Below are 27,438 nucleotides of genomic sequence, written 5' to 3' on the forward strand. Positions count from 1 at the left end.
TCAAAGGTCTTGCTCAGGAACCCACAGTAGTAACCTGAGTTTGGTAATTGTCTTTTATCATATCAGTCAAACTAAAAGAGTTAATTTTGAAATATGATCTAATCAGCATAGTTTTCATAAATCACAGTAGAACCTCAGTGAACACTTGAGACGGGTTCTCTTGTAGTGCAACCCTGTGCTATATACACTTATAGATTCCTCTGTATGTTTGATAAGCTCTATCTTTACCAGTAACAACAGCGAAGCAGATCAAACACTTGTGTGAAATGGAGACTTGGCAATAAATGCTACGTTTAGTGTTGTCTGAATGTGACTCGGCAGTAACGTTGAGATGCTTGTCTGCAGCAGGTGTCAGAAGGTCAGTGTATGTAGAGTAAGAAGCCTAATGAGCAGCAAAAATTAATTTTGTCTTTTGTCTGAGTACAAATGGGTACAATTATGGTATGATAAGGTATGTTTAACATGAACCTGGAAAATGTACAGAGAAATAAGAACGAATTTTGAAGGGATAAACAATATTTGAAGATGAAATACAGTGAAATATTCAAAAGCCAAGTTTAAACTTGAATTAAATTGAAAATCAACTGTTCTTTACTCATTTTCTTCATATAAATAATCTAATAACCAACGGTTTTGTGTGAAAACAAGCTAAAGTTAAGGCATGTAGCACTGATTTCGGAAAGACTCAGTGTTGCACTAACATAATTAAAAGGCAGAAATGCAGTAAATACATACTTGAAGTAACAGTTCCTCCGATTTTATTTGGATTACAAGTTTGAAGATTCAATTTAATGGTCTTAAAAACACAAGTATGACATTTGTATGGCATATACAGTAGTACAATCAGTAATCCAATTTTCTATAGACAAGAAATTAATAAACAGGGAACCGTTGCTACTGAGTATTCCCAAAATACAAGTTAATGATTGCCAGAGTTGTCTGGGGAATGTGCTTTAAATTTAGATATTTCACTCGGGTTAATTGGATCAAATGCCTCCTGTTGGAATTGCAAATGATTGCTGTTAAAAAGTAACTGATCCTGTGAGCAGTTTACTAATCCTGCTGTCTCTTTGGCACAGTGTAAGTTGGTGTTTACAGTTTATGTTGGAGACAGAGTTATATTCATTTGAATAACAAGTGATGAAATCCTCTGATGTTGAATCCTAACAGCTGCACTACTCAAAGACTTGTTGTCTACAACCACTAACTAAAGCGGTGAGAATGAAACAACTCGTTTTTAGCGAGGCATTCTTGCTGTCACAAGACCTACAACGCACTTCTCGGGCCTGCAGGGTCTCCGGTTTGTTTACGCTCCCGTATGACTGCAGTCATGAGTGCAGCTCGACGGCGGTGCCACTGAGGTTGTGGGACAGGTCGAGGGACGGTCCTGGATCAACAAACCCCCGAAGAAAGCCTGGACACATTCACTTTTCTGTCCAGGATGTGACCTCACTGTGACCTGCCGTCTGCCATCCGGACCTGACTCAGCATTTTGAGTTTCCCTTGTCATTCCTCCCCAATGCAGATTTAAGACTTACTGAGCTGCTTTGAATGGAAAAATCTGCCCTGTCCGCCTCGTTTTTGACTGACCGAGAGCAGAAGAAAAACACTTGAGTGCTGTTTTCTTGGAGGCAGAAACATTCTCTCTGATTTAAGTAGTACACTTGTGTTTAAACATTCATATGGAACTGGGCTCATTTACACCTTCTACAGTTTTGCCTTCGCCTCTTTGGTGTCGTTGCATCAGTGTCTGTTGGATGTGAATCTCAGTGAGAGTAGCTGCCACTTTCCCTCTAATCACTGACTGAGGAATTTTCCCTGGGCCATTTAGCTAAGTGATGTCTTTTTCTCTCTAATTCCTCTTTGTGCAGTCCTCATCGTGACTGGCAGCTCCCCAGCAGGGGAATATTGGCTAATGCTTAAAAGCAAATTTACAAAGTGTAGCACAGGCCTGCGCTTTATACTTGCACAAGCAGACGAACCGGAATAAGTCTGAACCATTGAGTTTTGCACGTTGTGTTGCAAAACTCTTAACACTTTTTTTTTTTTTCCACAAGCAAGATTATTGATTCATTTACAGATTTACAACAACCTTTTGAAAATTGGTTTTGTGTGTGGAGGAGGCTGAGCCCAGAGGCAGCATGTTATAGCTTGGCTGTCACATAAAACTAAAATACCTGAAACTGTTTAAAGCAAAAGCCAGGAGTCAGATTATATTGTGCTGCTGCCATCTGCTGGCAGAGAACATCTCAGCATGGAGAAAACGAGACAGGCTGGAAGTCAGGTTTTTAATTGAACTTGTATGGGCCACTAGCTTCAATTAATCAAGACCTGTATCCAGCATAATGAGGGCAAGCAAAGACATTTGTTTAGCATGTAAATAACCAGTCATGCTTGACCTATTTTAAACCAAGCATGTGTATAACATGTCATTTTCAGCACGTGCCTTCAGCATGCAGGTGACTGCAGTGCTCAGGTCGATGAAACACATCTTGAAACCTCTGTCCTTAAAAACTGAATTCAAATATCAACATTGAAAATTATTTTTATCAGATTGATTTGAACTACAAGGAAATAAAATAGAAAAAAAAAAACTCCATTACTTCGTTTCCATTCAGAGGAACAAAGAAGTCCTGCACATTCTTATTGCCGACAGGTGAAGGTCAACCTGTTGGTCACTGTGGCTCAGCTGTCAGATTGGGTTGACTTCCAGTCTCATTATACTTGGTCCGTGTGCCAAAGTGTTCTTGAGCAAGAAAACTGTCAAACACTCTGTCGACTGGTTTTCTCACACTGGCTGAAATGTAAACGCTGACCTACATGTTATGCAGTAACATTAACTTGAACATGGAACTCAGATTGGGACTACAGGCATTATTTTCAGCTGCTTTCACAACACAAGTGAACATTCTCACCCAAAGCTGTGCACTTCACTTGTTTGAAAACAAAAAAAAGTTAAATTGAATGAAGTTACAGACATGAGTGGAGCTCTGTTGCTGCGAAACTGAATTTCAAGGGTAAAAGTTGGATTTTAAAAATTCAAGCAAGATGAGTTTCTTTGTATCGCACTGTTCATACACAAGACAATTCAGAGTGCTTCACAAAGAGAAAGAAACAGAAACTTACTTCAGAAACAAAACAGACCATCAGAAAACCAAAGCGCAACTACAAAGAAAAAAAGGTAATTAAAAAAGGAGAATAAATTGTTGAGAAATTTAAAATGAAGCTAATAAAACATTTGGAATTGTGTGTTTTGCACCTCATTCACTATTTTTTTTTTTTAAGACAATCATTTTAATTTTGTTTTCATTTAAAACCATTTCCAGTTACTTACTTAGATTTCATAAAGTTACGTTTCATGCAGCTCAGGTGCTCACATGATATAAATGTCTCCAAGATAAAAAAAAACAAACAAAACAAAATGCAGTATATGAATGGCTCCATATCCTTTGAGAGTGCTGAATGTGTGCGGCCGCCATCGAAAAGCCCTTGTAGACCACCTCTGCGAGCAGTATATTCTTTGTCATGTTCAGACTCGACCGCTGGAAACCTAAGTGCGGATCATGTAAATGTGTCAAGGCTGTAGTTGTACCACAATAATGCCCCAATCTTTATGCTGGAGTATGGCTGCAGATTAGAGTAACTCCACCAACCTCCAGTCGACCAGACTTTGCATTCGCCTCATATCAGCCAGTAAATTCCTCATTGTTGCAGCCTCCATTCCAGCTCCGCGGGGAGTTTTTCTGAGCAAGCTTCTTCCATCTCATTCCCACTCTCCTTTCCCTGGTGCTCGGCGAGGAGAGAGAAAGACGGTGTTATTGTGTCTGCGCGCACACGCGCGCACGCAGGGAGAGGCTTAGGCAGGCTACCCCGCTGCGTTACCGCCTCGCATAATGTCTCAGCCGGTCCAAGGAGACGGGAGTAAAGGAGGCCGGTACGGACCGCGAACGGAGGCGCGGTAATCCCACGAGGGATCAATACTAGGGCGCAGTCACACGCCTGTACGCGCATATCATCACAGCTGAGGATCAGAGAGAAGTTGAGCAGCACAGATAGTCATCCAGCGTCCTCTTAAAGTGATGTATGCCTTTCAATATCTCAGCTGTCACTGATAATGACATGGATTTAGTCTCAGAGGACAAGGAGGGAAAGTTAAAGATGGAGGATGATAAGGGGAAGAAGGAAGTTGTTGACAAACTGAGACACTCCAGACATGAGATGACTTCTGGGCCACCGCAGCACTCCGCATAATGCGGCGAAGCGCCGGGCCAAAGAACGATGTGTCTTTTTCCAGAGATCAAATGAGGATTTCATAGAATTCTGCAGGATCTTTGATTTTCTGAAACATGACAGACGATCTATTCACTCATGATTTCTTTCAGTTCCACATCATTTGTCATTGATTGTTGATCAAATAATTCACATTTCAGCTCTTAACCTTGTTTTCCGGGTCTGGAATTAACTCAGTGTTTGCCTTGCACTTTTTTCCATCGCGCTCTGTGTCTTCTTCCCTTCTGCACGCCTCTGTTTCTCGCTCTCCGTCGCAGATCGGCTTCTTATCATTCGACCAGCGTTGGCCTTGTGGTTGAGTGGGTCAAAGCTGCATATGTAAAGCAGGAAAGGACAGGCTTGACCTCCACATTGCAATCATGAAGTCGTATTGGGTCAGTGATTAGGGTTTGATGAGAAACGAGCCATTGGAGCATCAGTTGCTCTCAGTGAACTGACTACTAACTAGCCGTGTGTGCAAAAGCGCACACATCTGCTGTCCTCACAACCTTTGGGTCCTTTTTTTTTTTTCCCCCCCTCATCTCTCCAGAGGGACCCTGTTAACCTGTCACCGCATTTAAGAATAATGATAGGCTGCTGAAAGGTTAGGGCGCGCTAATTGAGTTGTAAAGCGGTTGTTGGCCGGGTGATGAGAGCCGTCTGGAGTCACAGAGTTCTGCGGACAGGCTGGGCTAAGTGGAGGGAAAGGGCAAAAGACGATGCATCTCTTAAATATATACTGCTTTAGCCAAACCACTCTCCAAAGCAGAGTCACATGTCGTCGCCTCCCACTACCCCTAACATTAGAACAAATCTTCAAATTAGAACAAATCAAACTGAATGTAGCTTTCTTTTAACTATATTCTTGATTTCCTCTGTCTTCCATCAGAAAATCCTGCAACTTCTGCCTGAGAAGATCTACAACCGTTGGCAGTTTCACAGTATAGGTATGTACTTGAAACTTACTGAATTGAAGACTTCTTTCTCCCTTTAATGCTAACCATTGTCTGTCTTTGTGCAGCACCTGACAGATAGTCAGACACCGTGTTTTTTTGTGAGTCCCCCCTGAACCTCTGTAACCTCTTAGATACACTCCAGCACAAAAAAATGTTAGCGCGGCCATGCCTAAGCCTGCCATAATGAGGAGAAAATAATTAGTCTTAGAAGGGGATGTAAATGGGAAATGCAAATGAGTGCTTCATTTGAAATGCAAATAAGTAATTGAATTATGCTTGCATGATTTCAGTCCTGCACAAAAAAACAGGGGAAAAAAAACCTTGCAAGAAGCGATAACCCCAATTATAACTGTTGTTTGTCAGCCTTTGGCAGCTAAACAGTCTCGGTTTAGATCACTGTTGCAGATTGGCCTTCGCTTCAGGCTTGTAATTTCAAATATCAACGCTCATCTCTGGGAGGGTGCCCCAGACAATTTTACTGTCTTTGTCTGTCAACGGACAGCAAATCTTAACAGGTTTTAAAGCTGCCTCTTAGCCTTCCCTGCACCCGCATAGAATCTCCTTTTCCTCTCATCTGTTCAGGTGTCACTGGTCAAGATGCAGCGCTGTTATTCACATGCTTCAGCTGAGATAACTGTTTTTTTTTTTTTTTTTATCGCATTTTGCATCCAGTGCCATTACTGATAGAAGTCCAGCGCCTTTTGGCAAATACCTTATGGTGGTGAGAGAGGCTCAGGAATGACATTAACGACATGGTGGGTTTGTCCTTTTTAAGTGAGGACTGCAAGGTCACAGCCATCTCACATTAAGATGGCATGAGGGAAATTCTCATACCTTTTATTGTTATTTGAACTTAAACCCATGACCTGTTAACGGATGCTTTCATGCTTTTATGTTTCCAACTTCCTGATGGGAGTCCAGCGTGTTTATAAAATTGCAGGCGTGCGTTTCAACACATCAGCTGCTGCATTTCTGTCACTACTTTTCACACACGTCAGTGTTAAAGCACTCAGTTAAAGGCCTTCTAGTTTAAAAAAAAAAAAAAAAACAAACTCATCCTTGGAGTAGTTTACCTTTTATCTGTAAATCAAATACTTTAAAAAACAAAAAAAATCTTGATTATAGATTTAAAATCACAATTTCAAGCAGTCAAAATATTACACAGCCCACAATGTCCTCATAAGCCCAGTGCTGCCTGCAGTCTGTCAAGAGCATGCCCTCACACACACACGCACACACACACACACGCACATACCTCTTCCTCCCAAGGCATTTAGCAATCAGAGCAATGTCTCATTTGATTACAGTGGAACCAGATTGCCTTCATAAATGCATTCCGCTGCCAGCCGATGTTAATTTTCATCAGGAAAATGTGAAGCCTTGCCACTCTAACCACTAGTTTGTCAAGACCACCCGTCATCAAGGTCAATGCGTCTCAATGGAGACGTCGACTCTGTGCTGTTTGCTGTCTTCACTTGTTGTGTCAGAGGCGTCTGTTAAAAATTTGATTGCAGAAGTTTTTTGTCAATCCTTACGCTTGTTTTTTTTTTTTCTGTTGTCCAGGGTCTATACTGAAAAAGCTTTTACACACTGGAAATTCATTCAAGGTGAGAGGATCTGCTTTACCTGTAACACCCATGTGGATTGTAGTCACACTGCAGATCACAGAATGTCTTAAAGAGGAATTACACATATTCCGTTCGGTAATTGGTTTTTAAGTAGTTTGAATGAGCCAGTTCTGTGCATACATTACCATGAGCCATTCTCTTCTCGTCCAGATCCGCTGTGAGGGGATCCGCCTCTTCCTGCTGTGGCTGCAGGCCCTGAGGGACAACTGTGCTGAGGAGCAGTTCCTTATCTTTGCCTGTCTGGTGCCAGGATTCCCTGCTGTGCCCTCCTCTCGAGGGCCCTGCACCCTCGACACCATCATCTACAGCCCCTTCTCCACCCCCGCTGACGGTGAGCCAAAACGCACATCCACAGGAACATACGGGTCTCGGAGCATGTTCACCTTGTCTGTGGTGTTTGCAAAGATAATTATCAACCACTCGAACCACACAGAGAGAACTAATCATCCTGTGCTCTTAACTGGGATCTATTTTCTGTGTTGATCTGAGCAGCCAAGGTGGTGCCTGAAGAGATTACCCCACTGGTTCCTGCTGTGTTGGGAGAAAAAACGGCAGATGACCCGACCTGCTACATCCTCGAAACACTGCTCAAGTTCATGGTCATCCAGGTGAGTCCATTCATTGATGAAAGAAGGCAAAACTTCACACCTTCCCAGTTTTACTTTTATATAATGCTCTGTAGTTTATTATCTTTTAACCTCATCTCTTTACTTTAACCTATCTGATGTCAATATTTTGTTTAAGCTGTATTTTGTTTTAATTGCATTTTACTTACTGTTATCAGTTTTAATTTAGATGTTCATTTACCAACTATGCCTGGCGTGTATTGATCTCTGTCTGATTTCTGTAATGTTGATAGGGTTTCAGTATGTATATATTTGTTTGTTTGTTTTCTCATGTACACACACAAACCCATACACACATTTAAGACTCTTGTATGTACATTGAATGCAACAGCGACCCTGTACAATAACTTAACTGCATATAAATGAGTTAATGTGTCTCATTGTATTTGTTCACGTCATTAGAATTCACATAATTTATAATGGGAGTGTGCAACAGTCCAATTAACACCAAAGACCTTTCACAGTTAAGTCAGTGACGATGTTATGAATCCCATACCCAGTCCATCTTTACTGATTGTGTATTGTTTCTTGTCTCAGAGGAACCTTCAAACTATTGTGTTTGGAGACAATGTGCTGTGACTGTCAGTGATGCTGGAAGCATCTCCTCTCGCTGTCGCCTGACCTTGTCTGCCTTTGTGTTGTCTGTCTGCCAGGCATCCAGTTTAGAATGGAGGAACAAAGAGAACCAGGACACGGGTTTCAGATTTCTCTTCAGTCTGTTCAAGAAGTACTACCTTCCACATCTATTCCCCTCATTCACCAAGCTCACAAACCTCTACAAGCCTTTATTAGGTACGTTGGCACACTGAATGTGAACAATGGCCTTTCTGCTGCAGCCTTTCCAGAGAATGGAGCTGTAAAGTTAAACTCATTGTATGTAATGTCGGGAGCAGAGGGTCTGTGCTAAACCCTGTTCTGTTATACGTGTAAACAAGAAGCATCAATTACGTCAAGCAGAAGAAATAGCTAAGATTTAATTTTTGAGTGGACATTTTCCTTCAGCTGTAAACGATCAAAGCTATCGGTTCATCTGAAGTTGATGCGTAATATTTCTCTCTCTTTGTCTGTCTCTCCTGCAGTTTTCTATTATTAACCGCCCCTCCCTTACTGTCTTCTTCTTCTGTCTTGCTCGATTAGACCTCCCCCACCACAGACCGAAACCCCTGTATGTGCCAGTGACGCGGAACAATGAGAGCACCTTCTGCACCAGGGACCAGTACCTGGCGCCCCGTGTGGCCTTCATCACTTGGCTGGTCACCTTCTTCCTGGAGAAGAAGTATGTCAGCAGTGCCGCTGCGGCGCAGAGCGCCAAGAACGGCACCGAGGTCATTCCCAAACTCATCCAGGTGAACATGACAGTACCTTTGTGCCGATTTCTCATTTTATTCTGATGCTTCCGAAGGCAGACTGATGTTGAAATGTCTTTGCAGCCAAACTCCTGAGCACCTGTATTTATATGGAGACGCTTGGAATGGATGTTACTCAGAAAAGGGGGGGGGGGGGGGGGGGAACTTTTTGCATTCATATTTGTGTACAATCATTTTGTTATTGTAGGAACTACCTTCAAACAAAATGGGAGCGGTATTTGCAATGCAGTTTCTAAAATATCTTGAAACATTCACATTCGTTTGCAGTTTCCTCGTGTGAGTCACAGGGTTGCTTGCTTGAACTCTGATGACAAAATAGCTGCTGGAGTGGGGAATGATGGGGAATGACCCTGTAATTATATTAGGAATGTTCTTCGTGAATGATTTCCTCTCGGAAAGCAGTCAAAACTTATAAAATTAACTTTCTGAAACCTCTATCTCCAAAGTTAAGTGAAAGCAGGTCTTGGGTGACGGGCTGCAATGCCAAACAAAGCAGTTTTTACAACATACGCAATGTACCACTAAATAAAAAAAAAACTAAATAGAATTTCATGCACATTGAATATTAATGTACAGATGATGCAGCAGCTCATTGTCAGTATCTTTACCCTGTTATGTAATGTTGAGCATCGTCCTCATCATCCTCATCACCAGGGACTCTGATTCTCTCTGCAGACTGTCACTGCGGGCAGTAGCAGCCAGGAGAAGGATAAGACGTCAGACGGTGATGCGAACGGGCCGGCGGGGGAGCCTGAGAAGAGCCACTCCAACAGCAGCACGCTGTCCGATCGGCGGCCCAGCGATTCCAGTTTGTGTAGCATCGAGGAGGAGCATCGGCACGTCTACGACATGGTGCAGTCCATCCTGCTGTCCACCAGGGACAACGTGAATTTTGTCAACGAGGTCTTCCATCAGGTACAACTGGCTTGATGTACAATATATAGGCTCACTTCATTACCTGTATGTGAATTTATACTGCTGTCAGAGAGAAGAAATACACACTTCTGGACATTTAAGACAAACTAAGAAAGAAGGAAAATACATCCTTAGTGCTAACCTAAACCACAACTTACAAATATTAATCATCATCCGATGAAAACACTGGACGGTGAAATCACTTAAAGTAAATATATTTTTCAGTAAATGAAGAGAAAGATGTGCAGAAAGTGCTTTGTTTTTGTCACCCGAACAGCAGCTGCAAACAGTTGTTTTTGTATCATTTTTAATTATTTTAGTCTAAAAAAAACCTTTGAAAGAAGCAGAAATTCTGTGTGTCAGGGATGGAAATGATCACTGATGACAGACCTGGTTAGCTGCCCGTGGTAAAGACATTCAAGGTTAAACTGTGATTTCCCAATCTGCTTCCTTGACTATCTCATCTACCAGTCTCCCATACTGTCGAACGAATTCACGGATGTGGAAGGCTGGAGCCAGTCCCAGCTGACTCGGGTTGAAGGCAGAGTTACATGCTGGACGAGTCACCAGTTCATTGCTGGGAAAACACAGAGACACATTCACACCTGCATGTAATTTAAAGTCATTTGGTTTTGGAATGTGGGATGAAACCAGGCTGTCCAATGAAGACATACATCCACACACACAGGAGCCCAACCACAGGGGATTGTGGTAAACTGCAGTAACGTGTACTGTGCTGCCCCCTGGTGGCGGATTTCTTAACAGCTCTTGAATATTTTTCCAGTTCTTTGACACTAATGAAGTTAGTTATGGAAATCCCTGTTCTCCCTCCAAAGGCTTTCCTGCTGCCGTCATGTGAGGCGTCGGCAACCAGGAAGGTGATCAAAGTCTACAGGAAGTGGATCCTGCAGGAGAAGCCCGCCTTCATGACGGAGCCTGACAAAACTGCCCGGGAGGATGAAGTGGAGACCAGCTCTGAGCAGAGGATCAGCGCAGAGACAAACAGCATGCACATACAGGTGGAAACTGTTGACAAATGCAGTCAGCCAATTATTTACCTGTCACTTCTATTCATCTACTCATTTTCAGATCTTTTCATGGTTAGTTTTCAGTCATATTACATGGCAGGATAGAAATATACCTCATTGAACTGTAATATTGTATGTACCTTATCCTATCTAGTCCATCTGCATTGCCTCCAGTCTACAGAGTAAATGACCAGTCTGTCTGTTCTTTTGCAAGATGTCGGAGATTCACGGTCACAAGCGGTCGTCTAGCTGGGGGAGAACGTACTCTTTCAGCAGTGCGATCAATCGAGGTTTTCTCACAGAGGAGCAGAACAGGGACATCAAGGCTGGCATCCAGCCCACACTACAGGTCTGCTTTCATCCATCGCTTTATGTTCGTGCAGAGGAAAGCTGGTGTCTGGGGACGGTATCCCTTAATGTATTTTTGTGTTTGTGTGCGTAGGTGTTTCTGACCAACTCGTCCAATGTGTTTCTGTTGGAGCCATGCCAGGATGTACCCAAACTCCTGGACAGTCAGGTGGAGGTGTGCAAAGGTGTTCTGAGCATCTACCGGCACATGATCATGGAGCACACCATGAATACACAGACATGGTCAGTGAGATGTTTAAATACACACAGAATGGATTCATATTGAGCTTTTTAACCGTTTTCTAACCAATTCCTTCAATGTAGAAAATCTGATTTAACTATTAATGGATGTTTTGTTGCTAACACTGCTGTACTTGGCTGTGTTTTGTAGGGAGCAGCTACTGCAGGTACTACTGAGGATCACTGAGGCTGTGATGAAGAGGCCACAAGAAAACCAAAGAAAAGACAGCTTTGCTGAAAGCTTGGCGGCTATTCTCTTTAGGGTACGCTTCCATGCCTTTCTTTTGCATCGCTAAATGGAGAGCTGTGTCAGCACATCAGCCCTAAATTTTTAACCCCTCAGTGCACTTTAAATTTATCATTTTAATGGTTTCTTTTCCAGAAGTTTTATTTTAGACAGAACTGTTCAAGTCTCTCATTTAGGATTGTACTGTATTGTTACTCGTGTGCCACTTGGGATATTTCTTGAGAAAAAGACAAGTAGACGCGACACTGACACTCCGGTTGTCTCTTCTTATCAGGAGGTGGAACGTCTCGCTGCAGCCCAGGCTGTCAGGGCTGATTCTTTGTCTCCTCTCTCCCTCCTCTGCCTGCAGACCATCATCGTGGCGTGGGTGCGGGCCAACCTGTGCGTATACATCTCCCGGGAGTTATGGGACGAGCTGCTGGCAGTGCTGTCCTCTCTCACCTGCTGGGAGGAGCTGGTGACGGAGTGGGCCAGCATCATGGACTCGCTGACGGCTGTGCTGGCACGCTCCGTCTACGGCCTGGACATGGCCAACCTGCCTCTGGACAAACTCAGCGAACAGAAGGAGAAGAAGCAGAGAGGACGCGGTGAGAGGGGGGAGTTCTGGGACATCGAAGACTGCATTTTGCTTCGAAAAAGTTCTGAAAAGACTTTGGTCTACAGTGTTGCTTTCTAATTGTCTACATTTCCCAACCCTCACACCTGGAACCGCATGAATAGTCGGCTAATATAAAACTGCAGAGCCTATAAATGGTACCATTTAAGCGTGAGGTTTTGCCTCGTCATGATGTTTTACTTAATATAAACACTGCATGAAAGTTTAATGCAGTAAGCCGCTGATGCTGAAAGCCACTTCTTCTGTGTTGGTTCTGTTCCAAAGGTATTTATGAGCTGCCAATGTAGAAGTGACCTCAATAAGGTTTAAAAAGAAAAAACACTGAGGGATATATTTATTGCGTTGGCTACTCTATTTTGCATCCGAGCCAAAGACAGCCGTCTTGTTCACTTACGTCTGGTGCTGCTGCTGATTTGGGTGGCTCAGATGGCAGAGCAGATTGTCTTCCAATGTCAGCGGTGGCTCTGTCCCCATCTCGACCGGTCCATGTGCTAAATTGTCCTCAGGCAAGATACTGAACTCCAAGTAGCTCACAATGTGCTGGAGCAAGCAGCTTTGGCTCCATTGATTTGTGAGTGTTTGTGTAAAACAATAAGACTTTGGAAGTTGAGTTCATTTCACATTGAAGTCTGAATATGCGACACCTTTGGGTGATAATTCAGCTTATTCAAACTGAGACATATCAAACATTCAAAATATCATTTTCTGGCATAAAAGGTAAGAACTTTGTGTTAAAGGTGGGTCTTTAATGCCTCTCACGATAATCAATTACTCTTTTGTCAGTGGTTCTAATGTTATGGCTGAGCCTCGTGGTTAGAAATTACAAATATGCAAATATATTTGCTCTTAATTATTATTATTTTTTTATTTATTTATTTATTTTTCCATGTCAGGAGTGATCCAGGATTCGCAGAAGGCTTCAGTAGTCGCCCGTTCGTTCTCACTGAGTTGGAGGAACCAGGTGGAGCAGGGCGGGCCGGGGGTGCAGGAGCCAATGAGGATTCGCTCGGCCACCACCTCGGGAGCACCTGGTGTGGAGAAGGCTCGCAACAATGTCCGACAGAAGGCCTCTGGTACGTACCTGTCGTGAGCTGTGTGTCGCTGCCCCGTCAAAGAACCCCAACACTGTCATGAAAGCACTGCTCACGTGTGTAATTCTGCACCCGTGCAGCATTATCTTCAGCCATTGTGTGACTCTGTCACTGTGCAGATAAGCCTATGGAGCACAGCTTTGCAAGACAGGCTTTATCAGCCTTATTTGTTGAGAGTGAAAGACCTCAGACAGACCCGTGTGTACACTTACCCAGGTGCCGTTGAAAGGCCCAACGCCAAGGGACAAAAAGGCCAGCAGATGGCCCCCATTGTTTTCCTCATATGTCGGTGGCTAATGTCAACATGTTTCCATGTCAGCTTGATCGCGGGGATACGGCACAATCCCCTCCGACAGCATGTCAGAGGCCAGCTTTGGACCCTGCAAACACCCTCTTATCTGATGGAAAACTGGCAGGCTAATTATAAGTCGAGCTGGGAGGCAGTGGAGTAGCTGGTGGCTGCAGTGCCTTTCTCGCTCGTCTTAATTTTGTCTAGACAGAATCTTAATGTGGAGGATAAAAGGCGGAGATGATCCATTTTATATTTGTCGGCCTTCCGTCTCCCTCAATTACCACCAACTTTCTGAGATTGTGAGCCTGTTGAGCCAAGAGCAGATGTATCTGCACATGAATGATCAAGTCAAGGTTTGTGTGTGTGCGTGCGTGCGTGCGTGCGCGCGTGCGCGCTAACAGATCTATTATGCGTCTCAAGCGCATGTTTATGCACCTATTCTGTTAGTCTGTTTATTTCTGCCTGCGCGCGAGCGAAGACGGACATTAAACATCGCCGCTTCAGATTCTCTTCCCTTTCTTTGGCCTAATTGGATTTCTCCCACATTGATCTTCAAAGGCCCAACAGCCCTCCTTCCCACTCCTCAAGAGACGGCCCACACATCAATTGCACGGCACTTTTTGATAGTTTCATTAAGAGTGTAATTAATGCTCATTAATATGCATAAATGAGAAGCAGCGGCGGGCTGCATCCGAGACTATGTATTTCTCTCTCATGGAAAGGCGTAATTAAAGTGTGCTGAAAGCAGAGAATAGAAATCTCCTCTTTCATTGCCCTCTTTGAGATTAAACCTGAAGGGCTATCCAGGCACAATGGCAATGTCTCAGCATTGACAACTGTCAAACTTTAGCTGCACTCACACATGCAGATACTCATTAATATTGTTGTGAGATCAGTTCTTGATAAAGGAGGGAAAATCTCAATATTTCATGTTGCTCCTCATTAAGGCTCGATAGCCACCCGAACCCAGCTGAACCAGCGTGCGCTTTCTTTCAACCAGTGCTGGGACTTTTCAAGTGTGAATAATCACGCTAATTTATGTGGACATTGGAATATAACGTAACAATCTTTCCTTTTGTGATCCAAATAAATTTAAAAAAAAAAAAAAATCAATGGGTTTTTGGTTCATGTTGAAAATGCATTGAGGAGAACACCCAACTGATCGCTGAAGATACGAATGTTGGAAATCTAGTTTATGTGATTCACTTGAATTGTTTTTCATTTGGGTCAAATAATTCTTTAGCAGTCTTGATTAAATTTATTGCTTAAAACTGTGTTTGGGTGAAACTGAGGCTCTGCTGCACTTTGACTTTGCTTTCCCGGAGCAGTTATATTGTCACCTTTAGGTTCTGTACTGTCACTGAATACTGTCTTCTTCCCTTGACCTCTCTTCTGTTTCCACTCTCCAATCTTTTTTTTCCTTCTCTTTCTCTTTTCCCTGATGGAAGCTAAGCGAAGCCAGTCCATCAGCAACTGTGTTCATCTGTACGAGGCTTTGCCCACTACTAAAAGTGTTCCAATGCTGCTCCACACTGTGAGCTCTTTCTTGCCTGGTATCTCTTCTGGTAACTCTGCTTGCTCTCACAGACTCTCAGGTAAAGTGTTTGGAGAGAGCTGCATGTGTTTTCGTGTGTGTGTGTGAGACCTCCACCATGCCTCCTGCACCCATCTCTCATGTCTTGCCATGTCTGGTCTTTGCTGTGACACTACATGTATTACAGTAGAGTTTTAAAATGGGCCGATTCGGTGTCGCTCGCTGAAAAATCTGCTTCTCTAGACAGCTGTGTAACCAGCGTATGCGCCACTGCATGCCCCACTTTCTCATCATGATCTCATGAATGTCAGATTCATACTGTTTCTTCAGATCCCCTCAAATAACAAAGACACTCATCCCAGTGTGTGCCCATTTTCAGATTTGCATTACATTCGGCGCTCTCTTGTGACGCGGACTCACGTCGTCTTTCTTTTGTGGCTGTTCAGATGTGGAGGAGTGTCAGCTGTCAGAGTGTGGGGGGGAGGAGGAGCTGGGAGGCAGAGACAGCCCTCTGCCACGTAGCAGCAGCACCTCGGACATCACTCAGCAGCTGTCCGACGCCTTGCCAGGTATATGCAGACACGAAATTCAAGTTCCCCTCAGTTTTGATACAACAACTCTTAAAACACTTTCAAATATTCTGCATAATGTAGCCATAACCCCAGTAGTATAGGCTCAAACCTATTTGGTTATAGAAAATTCTGGATGATACAGAATATGAATGGATAGGTAATGTTTAAATAATTAAAAATGAATCCATCCATTCACTTTTACACATGCAGGCGATTCACAGAATATTTATGTATTTAGACTGAGAAGGAAACCAAAGAACCTCCTAAGCATGACATTGAACCAGGCGTACTCACCTTTTTTCTGTTTTCATACATACATAACATAACCTTTATACAACTTTGTGGTTCCAATTGATTTAAAAAAAAAAAAAAAATTCAAGCACTTTTCATGCAATGAAAGGACAGCAATGCACACAGAATCTTCGAGTTTGTGCCCCATACCATTGATTTGTGCACCCTTACCATCCTGCAGCTGTGGCCTCCAAAGTGTTTTATCCTTGAGAAAGTTTGAACCCTTTTAATGTTCAGCAGAAAGTCTAGAAGTGAGAAAATAAAAATCCCCAGTGGGAGTTTTCTGGTCTGTTTTTTATGAGGATGTTAACCTGAAAGGGGTTTGCAGTTACTATCTGCAGTTTGAGAACTAATTTCATGTGTCAGTTAAAGTAACGGTCAGACTGTTTCACTGTTATTGATGAGATTCCTGCAGCAGCGGACTCCATTTTAAGAGACTTCATCATGATCACTTTAATGTTGTGATTACAAAGTGACACCTCCCATTTAAAGCGACTTTAAACATTTTTATTTCACAAAATGCCTTATCACAGTACATTTGACTGATAACATTTAGTTTTATAACAGCCGCTGTTCGTGATTGTGTAGCTTTACCTTATAGTGGCCCTTTAGACAGTCTTTTGCGTCTCGGTGTCAAACATAAGGCCCATGGGCCAAAACCGAGTAGCAGAATCAAGATAAGACTGAGACCTGAGCTGAGACATCTGTGGTGCTGCCATGAAAGCTACATGAAGGACAACACTGCCATTTTGCACGAACATGCAAAATACAGCTGCTGTCGGAGAAGAACTTTGAACATTTCACTGTGTTTTGCACCAGAAGTTATCGTTAAAACTGAGATTTTACTGCAGTGTGAAGCTTGAGCTTTCGGATTTCAAACCAAGGCCAGATTTTTTTTCACGAGTACTCAAGAGCCTCGGAAAGATCTCCGAGAGAAAAAAGTCTGTAGATGATTGTTATTCAAGGCAGCAATCTTGTGAATTTTATGATAATATTGCTGACATTTGATTTTTCTCAACTTAAGAAGTCTTTCATGCAACTGAAGGAAAGTGCCTCTATTTAAATAAAGTTAAAACATCTCAATTTGCCTTTCAGCCCAGAAGAGAGAGTACTCCCCGACTTCCTGTGGCTCTGAGAGCAGGAGAGAGAGCAGTGAGCCACCAGCGGTAAGACGGCTCTTCCTGCACGGCCACATTATGTTAAAGTAATGAAACAAGAATCCTCTCATCTCTCTGTTGTGGTCTGTATTCCTAGATCTTGATCCGGCAGAGCAGCAATCCATCTGATAATGACTGCACCGCTGAAGGACACGCAAACTTCACAAGGCCCAAGCTCCGAGAAAAAAGTTAGCAATTACTGTAGTAGTCATTTCTCGATGCTTGAAAGTAAAACATGTGTGTCTGATTTGCAAAATTAGTTCCACATCTAGATTTATTTGCATTCCTCTGTATGAACCTGCTCACCCTCCTTGCTTTCCCAGGTGAGAGTGTAAGCAGCGAGACATCCAATGGCTACCTGAACGAAGCTGAAGTCACCTGGCAGGCGTTTGACGAGGAGGCCGACACTCAGTCCACACAGTCGGCCCACATGGACGTGACGGCCGACCCCCAGAGCCACGGGAGTCTGCTGCTCAGCCACCACGAGGCACTCGCAGGTATGTCAGCCACTAAACCACATTGAAATGAATTTATACGTCTTTTATAGTACAGAAGTCGACAGTCAGACCTGAAATAAAATGGTTGACAGCGCTTTTATTAATTGTGTGTTTTACGCATGATGAGTTAAGAGTTATTGACATTTTGTGCGTTGTAATATTTAAATGAGGGTTTTGAGCTTCAGCTGGACACATACTACTCAAAAACAGAGAAAGTGCAGAACTCCCGAGAGACTGAATGAAAGTGGCGTCTTTGTTTTCTCCATTAAACACGTCTTATAGTCTGTAGCATGAGAGAGATTCCTCTGGAATATGTACAAATCTTTACTGTCCGCATCCGTCATGGAAAAATGAAGGGAGCGCTGAGTGCTCGCGAGAGAGAAATTATTTAAAAAAAAAAGTGAGAACATGGAGTTGAAGGTGGTGCTGAAGAAAGGTAAGCAATGAATTGGTGAGTTGCAGTGAACAAAAATTTAAATTTAGCAAGAAAAACACAATATGGGGGTTTTTGTCATTGCGCTGACGTGTTATTTTGTTGCTGTTAGCTGCAGTTCCACTAAGTTTCTCTAAGTTTCTCAATTAGATCAGTTTTACTTTATGTTTTTGCACATTTTTTCACTTTTAATCAGACCTATAGACAGTTCAGTGTCCTCACTAAAAAAGAAACAAGTTCAAGGCAGAGAGGAGGACTTTGAAGACTTCATTACTTCTGCAGCCGCTTTGAGGTGTGTTGCATATATCTCAGATTTGATGTCTCCAATAACCTCATGATGGATGAATTACTGGTCGTCTGTTCATCTTTTATGTCAGCTCCTGGTGCGCGTTGTTTCTGAGAAATAGATTTATTTAAAGAAAAGCTGGTCATTAGCCTGCTGTTTGATTTAGAGACAACTCTTGGATTTCCATCATAGCTATGTTGTTATAAGAAGATAAAAACACGCTTTTCAACCCAAGGTTTGCTCTGTCCATCATTATTATTGAACTCTTTGCTGACACAACCCCCCCCCCCCCCCCCCCCCCCCGTGATCGTCCCACCCCTGTACGTGATTCTCCTACATTGTGATCACAGTGCCCCTTGTGCTCCCTTCCTCAAACCCGGTTTTATTCCTGTCCCCCTTTTGTCATCTTTAGGTCCTGAGTGTGCCCTCCCTCCCCACTCCGCACCCCCGTCCTACCACCACCTCCACAACCACTACCACTACCCCCCGAACCCCCCCTCCTCGCCAGCCCTGCTGGTGCACACCGAGTGCCCGCGGGACTGCCCCCTGGACGACACCATGCATCCGTCTGTCTTACACATGCCACACCACTTGGGTACTGCTGCTCAGCTGCTACTCATCAAAAAAAAAGACGATCAGTCTCCCCGCTCCGTATTTCTTCACCCTTTGTCATGACTCCTTCCCTGTTGCCACTCCCTGTTCCGTTTCCTCTCATACTCTGTTTTTTTTTTAAGCTCCTGCATTTTAATACATTTTAATCATCTGGGATCTGCAGCACTGTCCTCTTCTGTCATTTCCCAGTTTCGTCCAGTTCCCTCTGTTCATTTACTGCCCACTAGGTGGCACTATTCTCCCACAGTTTGTTTGCATAGCGCATGTGACCTGTGCCAGTTTCCCAAATGTGTTTTTAGTGTTTTTAACCTGTAGATCAGACAAATATTTAAATACTTAAACACAGTTGGGGAAATGTACAGAAAGACACAAGATTCAGTTCAGTGTGATTTTCAGGGATCTTTTATAACTTAATCTAACTTCTAATTTCTTAATCTTAACCTCGTCACAAAACTCAGAGAGTTCATTGAAAGTTTCACTGCGCTTGTTGACTGAATCTCGTCTCTTCAGTGTTATTAAATACTGTTTGCTTTCCTTTGGTACCAGCGAGTATGCGCTCTGTCAAACATTTTTTTCCTGTTCCCTGAAACACTCCATGCTTTGTTTTCGACCGTGCAGACAGCAGCGAGTGTCTGGCGGACGATGTCAGCATCATCGCCGGCGGGACTCTGACCGGCTGGCATGCCGATTCTGCCTTCGTCCTGTGGAGGAGGATTTTAGGGATCCTGGGAGACGTCAACAATATCCGCTGTCCCAAAATCCACGCCAAGGTCTTCTCCTACCTTTACGATCTCTGGCACAAACTGGCAAAGGTAAAACAATGAAACACTGGCACTGTTTTTCATGTTTGCTATTTCTCCATTCTAACTGCAGTTGTTGTTTATTGCATCCATAGATTCGGGACAATCTTGGGATCAGCGTGGACAACCAGTCGTCCCCTCCTCAGCCGGCCTTCATCCCTCCTCTGCGAATGCTGGCATCCTGGCTCTTCAGGGTACAGACGACACAATATAGTTAGAAAATTCAAAATAAACCAAAGCAAAGCAGTTAAAAGACATACAAAGAGCATTTAATCCATTAATCTTCTCAAGCTTCTTCAATGTTATTGAAAACGCCTGACCTTATGACCTCTCTCGCCCCTCCACAGGCCACCATGTTACCCGCAGAGTACAAAGCTGGGAAGCTGCAGGCCTACAAGCTCATCTGTGAGATGATGACCAGGCACCAGGACGTGCTCCCGAACAGTGACTTCTTGGTGCACCTCTACCACATCATGCACAAGGGTTTCACCAGCGAGGACCAGGTAGGGCCAGCAGATGGCGCCCGCAGCCGGGCTGCCAGACTGCGCCTTTTCCACCGGCAGGTGGCACATAAAGCAAATACATCCACACCGGCCCTCATCACAAGGCTGCAAACTGTAATTTGGAGTTGCTAATATGCCATATACTTTATGACTGATATTCAACTAGTGGTTTCTGCTGTCATTCAGCTTAAACGTTCCCTCTGTGTTTACATGTAATAAAGCACTGGGAAGCAGTGACGATCAACTTAAGAGTGGTGGAAAATAGCAATCAAATACACACAATAAGTTATTGGGGTGTGATTTTTTTTAAAAAGAGAGGGGGGAAAAAAAAGCTTGTTTTGGCATCTTCCACATCTTTAGGCCTCATGGTTTCCCTTACTGAAATCTGACATAACTGTGAGGAGGCTCAGCGGCGATGAATGGAATAGCCCGGGACAAAGGGCAGGGATGCAAACTGGTGTTTTGCATGCATGTGTAGTATTTATGTCTGTAATATGTATAGGCCCTCCTGGCAGGATTTCTATTGCGCCTTGGCAGCGCGACAAGCTTATTAGAATGTTTTCCATGTCGTTAAATAATGTTTTGAGCCCCTGTCGAGTATACGTGATTAATTAAGGACTGACGTCTGTCGCGCTCCGTTAGACTGACATGTCGGCCGGGGGCCCAGAGTAGACTGTCCTGCCCGCCCGTGTGTGTGTGTGTGTGTTGCGAGTGTGTGAAGGAGTGGGAGGGGGAGCCCGGGGAACGTGGTAGAGCAGAGTGGAGCAATGAGGGGGGCACACCGAGGGACCAGGCAGCATTCTCCAGCTTTTGTTGTGGCTCTGTATAATGCGTTGGGGGGCCAGAGCCAGGCTGGCCACTGAAGCATGCTCAAATTGGCCGGAGAAAAGAGTCCTCACGCCACACAATAGAGGACAGCCGTACGCCTGCTTATCATAAGAAAGTGGCTCTCATTCCACCCCCGCCTCCCCTTTCCCCTCTGCCTTCGCCCCCGCCCCACCCCACCCCCCGCTGCACCTACAACAAGGAAAAAAACATCGACTTTTGTATTTTTATTTATTTTTTCAAATCATGCATGCAGGTTTTCCTTTTTACTTATAGGTCAGAAAAAAAAACTAGTCGTATGTGCCAGCTTGTATTCAAGTTGTGATATTAATCTCATCAAAAAGTTCAATCTCAAATTTTGATTGAAGGACATAGAAGGTGTGAATTTGTGTATCTTGTGTATCATCTAGATGGGGTCAAATTTAAATGACCAAATGGCAAACAGTTTACCTTCTGTAGCAAAAAAAAAAAACAAAATACATTTGATATAATTATTCTTTTAAATTCTGTACAAAACTGACTACACACTATTTTTCCCCACTTGTTCTACTGCTTAAACTTTAATTGACAAATAATTCTAAATAGAACTTGTTGCAGACATTAGGTGTGGCTTTAATAATTGGCATTTTTATGTACTGCAGCATGTTTTCTTTCCTATTTTGAAGTAAAAAATAATCAGATGCAGTGCCTGAAAGGAAGCAGTGAAATGTAACAGCAACACTGTAAACATGAATTTTTAACTGGAATATTTCATCATGTTGTCTTTGATCACTGTGAAACTTCTCACTTTTGAAAATATCTTTATTTTGTCTATTTTGTGTTATTAAATCTTCTCACATGAGCAGCATTTCCGTCAAGTAGCTAAACCCGCCTGTCTTTATAGACCACAGGAGGAATCCCAGTGTAAATCCTCCTAGTTAAAATCCACTAAGCTTTTAGGAAAATGACAGTTTCCCTCGGAGGGATTCTCCCTCCAATTGACAGAGAGCCAAGGTCAGGGCTATTGTCCTGATTGTCTGTCACTCTTTGGTCACTGGCCTCACAAAGGCTTGACCACGGCACAATAGCAGTAATCTATCTAATAGGCCTACAATCTGGACCGCAATAGTATTTTTTGTGAAATATAGTGAAGTCCGCACAAAGCCTTTATGCATCCTGTAGGTGAGAGCATGCGTCACTCATTCACTTAAAGCACCCATTAAAGGCATTAACACATAGCAACCTCGCTCCGAGTGTGTAAACACTCTTCCTCGCCTGCACCTACTTAACTTAATTTCACCTTTAATGAAAGCAAAACAGAAAAAAAGTTGTTATTTACGTGCTGCCACATCAGAAGTTTGACCACGAATCCAGGCACTCGGTCCACTGGCTAAAGCCCTCGGCTCATAGTTATGCGGGTTGGTCAAAACTGTTTTTCCCCAGCAGCTCGTGAAGGCAAACATCTCTCAAATTTCATCCGTAATTTGGCCCCACGCAATCAACTGGAACTGTCCTCGTTGTGTAAATGAGACCGAAAATTGCGGGACGCGGTGCGGAGTGATGTAATGCCGGAGTGAACCCTCTCACCCCGGGGGCCAGCAGGTGGAAAGCGTGTTCTTTACTGGAGACGAGGCCACATAAAAAGGCCCGAGGTGGCTCTATTCAAAGTTACGTTAATGCACCTTTTGTTGACGCGGGGCCATTCCTGCTGCCAGCACGGTGCCGCATGCGGCTGTCCCCAGCCCGCATTTCTCAATTCTGATTTCTATACACACACCTCAAACCAGGTCTCCTCTACTTACACATACAATTGAAAGCACTTTGCATTTTACATTTGTGGCTTCCTCTAAAATGCTCATTTCAGGCAATCAAGAAACAGTTTGTTGCCTGCTAATTACCTCTGACTGCACTGCACATTATGCTTCAGAGGTCAATTACCAACAAAATGAGGGTAAAATGGGTCCTCAATCCTGAAGCTCTTCCCACCAATTTTCCACAAGCAGTGTTGGTTTGACTTATTACTTATTGCCTCGCTGTTTGTTCTATTCTTCTTCTGTTCACCTGCATTCTGTGTTTACCAAAGCTTTTGGTGATTAATGTCACAGATAGATAGGTAGAGAGAGAGAGAGAGAGAGAGTGACTGTGTGTTTGTTAAGGTCGCCACTCGGTTCAGCTGGAAACAGGCTAATGTTTGAACTGTCCGATTTACTTAAGTTTATGACCAAGAAGGCAGGTGTTTCCGAGCCTGGACCTTGCCTTTGTACACACAAATGCGCATGCATGTCTCAGATAAGAGAGGGGGAAAAAATCTTTCTGTCTTACCGAGATGCTTCAGCCTCATACCAATGTTAGTGGTTTTTTTTTTTTTTTTTACCCTTAAATGAGAGTCAATCCTCTGTCAGTGAATAATTAAACCTCTCTGCTGCAGGGTTACCATCTAAATATAGCGCGGAAAAGCTGTTAACATCTTTTTATGCTCTCGCCGGGTGTGGTATTACACTCTACATACTTGAGCAGTTTGTGCACAGCCCTCAGTATACATGAACAGCATATGTCAGCTCTGTGAGAGCACCCATCTGCCTCCGAGCCGCTCGCCGCGGCAAAACAATAGCTTTTCTCTGGCTTTAATTACAGGTTTGCTTCTGTGTGTGTACATTCGTGTAGCTCATGAAAGTTGAGGTCTTTTGTTCTTCTTTCCTCATATCCATCTGCCTCTTTCTCTCACACCTCAATCTTTCTTACTCACTGTTTTTTTTTTTTTGTTTTTTTTGTTTTTTTAGTCACATGAACTCCTGAGTGCTTTACTCTCCTCGACACGTTTTAAAATATCCTACCTGTTGAAGTGAAAAGCTTTTTCGCTGCCATGTCTCTCACACGGAGGCTCATTTGCAGAATATTACAGTTGCTGCCTCACTCCACCCACAGTAACACGATTAACAAATGCAGAAACCCACACATGACTGGGAGTTTCTCTGAAATTTCTTTTGGCTGTGTTGTCACTCGGTTTATTTCTCCACTGAAGCTCACTCTAATTAACCCAAAGGTAATATTCCCACGTTCAGTACAATCAAAAACACTGTATTATTGAAAGAGAAGCTCATTTATTGATTTTTTTTTTGGCCTAAATAAATCCTGTCGGTGTCGTCCTGAGGGTGTTCGTTATGATATCGGTGCAGAAATTATGGCTCACCTCCCTTCTGCTCCTGTCGTCAGGATGTCTTGAACACCATCATTCGGTCCTGCTCGCCGCGCTTCTTCTTCCTCGGCCTGCCGGGCTTCACCATGCTCATTGGAGATTTCATCATGGCCGCTGCCTGCATCCTCGCCTCGGACTCCTCTGAGGTAGAAACCTCTCTCTCTCTCTCTTTTTTTTAAAATTTTTTTTAATTTTTTTTATTTTAAGCTAATTGCATAATGCTGGCTGCATGTTATCTCAAAGTAAAAATCCAGAAACATTTTCCACATATTTCAATGTCGCAGAAAGTGGAAATGGAGAAATTACGAGAACCTTTCATGCCAAGATGTCAATTTAGTGTCAAAAGATCGATTAACATGTTCGATGAATGACCCTTTCATCCGTTTGTCTCTTAAGACAGTAATCATGATCGTTCTTCTGTCTCAGTGAACGCAATGAAATATTGTGAATCATTTTAATTCAGGCACCTACTACCTGTAAACACATCTTCACCTCTCTAATAGAAGCATGCAGCTGTTTTTAAGCAGCAAAGAGCAGTTAATTATAAATCAAATGACTGTAATGAGAGAGATGGGTTGAATGAAGAGTGTTTCATTAAATGCACATGAGCATTACATGTAGTGTCACTACGACTCTCAGTCATGTTTATTTAATTTAAGAAACTAATGTGATTATGGTTTTAAACCAAGTGGGTAATGCGGACTCTGCATTGAACTGACCTTAGTGATAATCCTGTGTGCATTCTGTTGTAGTGGCGATGAGAAGATCCCTGGTTTAAGTACATGTTTCTCATTGCAAGTGTGTGAGATACTCCTCTTTTCCCACAACCCTGAATTTGATAAAAGAAGCTAGAAAAATGCTCTTCTTAAGTCTTTTGTAACTGTTATGTATCTTCATACGATGCCGACAAGCTTACTTGTCATCCCAGTCTGTGCTGATTTGAATATAAACCTCTACTGTTTCTTCCTTTTAACTCCGTGTTGTGTGGAAAACAGAAGGCCATTTATATGTGCTGTGTCTCTCTGGTGTACTTGACAGATAATTTCATATCCCCCTGCATAGATTTATTATCTCCATTCAGTTTCATAGCAGCTCATCAGGTGCAACAACATGCTCAATCTGCTTTGGAGCTGCATTCATCCCACATTTAATCAGTCATTTTGTTTTTCCCGACGCCTACCATGTGTCATGTCTCTCTCTCTCTCGAACATCAGCAGAATCATGAATAAAGATTAAATTAATTCAGCTGGATCCCTTCAATCCTTTCCCCATGGATAGCGGTCTTCCTGTTCACTGGTGGTGGCTTGTTTTCATGTTGTTTTAAGGAATTAATGATGAGAGAGTTTTTTTTAATTTTTTTTTTTAATCCCTAATCTCCGCCAGGCTCCGAGGATGGAGGCTCACACAATCCTTGGCTCCCTGGTGTGTTTCCCCAATCTTTACCACCAGATTCCTGTACTGCAGCACGTGCCGGGCTCTGATGACGTCCATGTTGGCACCGAGGACATCAAGGTAAATTGTCACCCTGATTGCTGTAATCATATATGAGGACATTTAGATTCACTGTAGGTGAGTTTAGTCATTAGTAGTCAACTGTATGTTTCTGCATCGAGATCAGGAGGATGATATATGATTTGTTTTGTTTTGTTTCAGGATTATCTGGTCAACCTCCTGCTGCAGGCATCAATGAAGGAGCACAGTGAAGGGGCCAGGTAGGATGATTGAAGTGTTACCAGATGCATGAATCTCACTCTCTCTTCTGCATATACAGTACTTGGTTCACAGATAAGTTTAACAATATCACTCTTAGCTCTTGTTTTACAGACACTGATTCCATGAATTAGCATTAGAATCCATTGCACTTTTTTTTCTTTTTATAGTTGTGCTGCCGGTAGCATGACTTGTTATTGCAATTTTTTGATGAAAAACTAAATTCCAAATACATGAAAAATCCTCATATTGAGTTTATTGCATCTGTCCGTCCATCCGTGTATTTATTTATTCAAACATCCATTTAGATCACAAGACGACTGTACACATACAGACAAAATTCTATCATGCATCACACGTGACAGTCATGGCTAATGTGAACGCAGATGTTTGTGCATTAAAGTAATGATCAAAATAGCTTCTACTATAAGAGCTTCATACTTACAACTTCCTGCTTCTAGTTCAAGAGAATAAAAGCGGTCCTCCTTTCCAATAATGTTCCTTGGATGTGAGATATATTTGTCACACAAGTGAAAGGCAAGGAATCAATAATCACAAACATATATTTCTTGAACATCAGTCAATAAACCTTGCTTCATACATTGATTAACGTTGCACTTTTCTGTAAGGTAACACCATTCAAAGACAGACCAAATGAGGGCATCATTGGACTATAAAAAAAAGAAACATACAAAACTTACAATCTTTAAGAATAATAAAAAAATAAATTGAAGATTTATCAAAAAAAAGGGGGCAATGCAGAGCTGCTGTTGAAACACCATAAGATGTGTTTATCACCAAATATATTCAATCCAATAAGTGAAAAATGGAAGATAAGTTAACGTCTTCCATCCATTAACTGAAAACTAGGCTTAAAAGGTGTGTCTAATGCTGCTTCTGTCAGTGTTATAACATTTCTCGACGAGAATTTGTTTGTTTTGAGCTTTGTGTGAGTTGCCTGTCTCTGTAATGCAGGTGCATCGCTGTGTGCAGTCTGGGACTGTGGGTGTGTGAGGAGCTGACCCAAAAGAGCATCCATCCCCAGGTTAAAGACGCCATCAATGTCCTGGGCGTAACACTAAAGGTTGGTGACCCTCAGCTTTAGGAAAAGTTCATATATACCCATATATGTTATGTATACTCAGTTATGGCTTTCTTTCTCAGTACATTTTGATTTAGGTGGATGTGTTCACCACAAAAAGCCAATACAGTAATTCAGCATCATATAGATTCGTCATTACAGTGTGTTTCAGTGAATACTGGAGGTGCAAGAAGCGCCTTTTTGTTTTACCATGCAAGCGCCGTAGTGTTTAGCTCCAACAAAAATGATAGTTGATTACATAAAAGGACTGCAGAACAATTTCAACATAGTGAGGGGAGAAAAAGTGTGAGAATAAAACATGTCCAGTGATGTGACTCA

At 42.9% G+C, this 27,438-nt stretch overlaps 1 protein-coding gene across 4 annotated transcripts in view; it reads left to right on the plus strand.

The window, feature by feature from the left end:
* The window catches only part of ralgapa2 (Ral GTPase activating protein catalytic subunit alpha 2), a 96,253-nt gene that overhangs the window by 20,095 nt on the left and 48,720 nt on the right, over positions 1-27,438 (plus strand). For 2 of the 4 annotated variants that reach the window (XM_030117718.1, XM_030117720.1), the window contains exons 4-29: positions 5,159-5,216; positions 6,789-6,832; positions 7,004-7,184; positions 7,346-7,461; positions 8,133-8,271; positions 8,617-8,825; positions 9,522-9,761; positions 10,598-10,780; positions 11,004-11,138; positions 11,232-11,380; positions 11,529-11,640; positions 11,974-12,211; positions 13,134-13,313; positions 15,072-15,218; positions 15,604-15,726; positions 17,116-17,186; positions 17,275-17,365; positions 17,501-17,674; positions 18,806-18,988; positions 19,624-19,817; positions 19,901-19,999; positions 20,153-20,308; positions 24,326-24,454; positions 25,692-25,820; positions 25,962-26,020; positions 26,994-27,102. In XM_030117718.1, coding sequence (XP_029973578.1) covers positions 5,159-5,216; positions 6,789-6,832; positions 7,004-7,184; positions 7,346-7,461; positions 8,133-8,271; positions 8,617-8,825; positions 9,522-9,761; positions 10,598-10,780; positions 11,004-11,138; positions 11,232-11,380; positions 11,529-11,640; positions 11,974-12,211; positions 13,134-13,313; positions 15,072-15,218; positions 15,604-15,726; positions 17,116-17,186; positions 17,275-17,365; positions 17,501-17,674; positions 18,806-18,988; positions 19,624-19,817; positions 19,901-19,999; positions 20,153-20,308; positions 24,326-24,454; positions 25,692-25,820; positions 25,962-26,020; positions 26,994-27,102 — 3,648 coding nt within the window. The remainder of the gene's footprint in view (positions 1-5,158; positions 5,217-6,788; positions 6,833-7,003; positions 7,185-7,345; positions 7,462-8,132; positions 8,272-8,616; positions 8,826-9,521; positions 9,762-10,597; positions 10,781-11,003; positions 11,139-11,231; positions 11,381-11,528; positions 11,641-11,973; positions 12,212-13,133; positions 13,314-15,071; positions 15,219-15,603; positions 15,727-17,115; positions 17,187-17,274; positions 17,366-17,500; positions 17,675-18,805; positions 18,989-19,623; positions 19,818-19,900; positions 20,000-20,152; positions 20,309-24,325; positions 24,455-25,691; positions 25,821-25,961; positions 26,021-26,993; positions 27,103-27,438) is intronic. The other 2 variants (XM_030117721.1, XM_030117719.1) reach the window with 2 other exon arrangements.

The sequence above is a fragment of the Salarias fasciatus genome, chromosome 19, assembly GCF_902148845.1.
Source record: "Salarias fasciatus chromosome 19, fSalaFa1.1, whole genome shotgun sequence".
NCBI lineage: Eukaryota > Metazoa > Chordata > Actinopteri > Blenniiformes > Blenniidae > Salarias > Salarias fasciatus.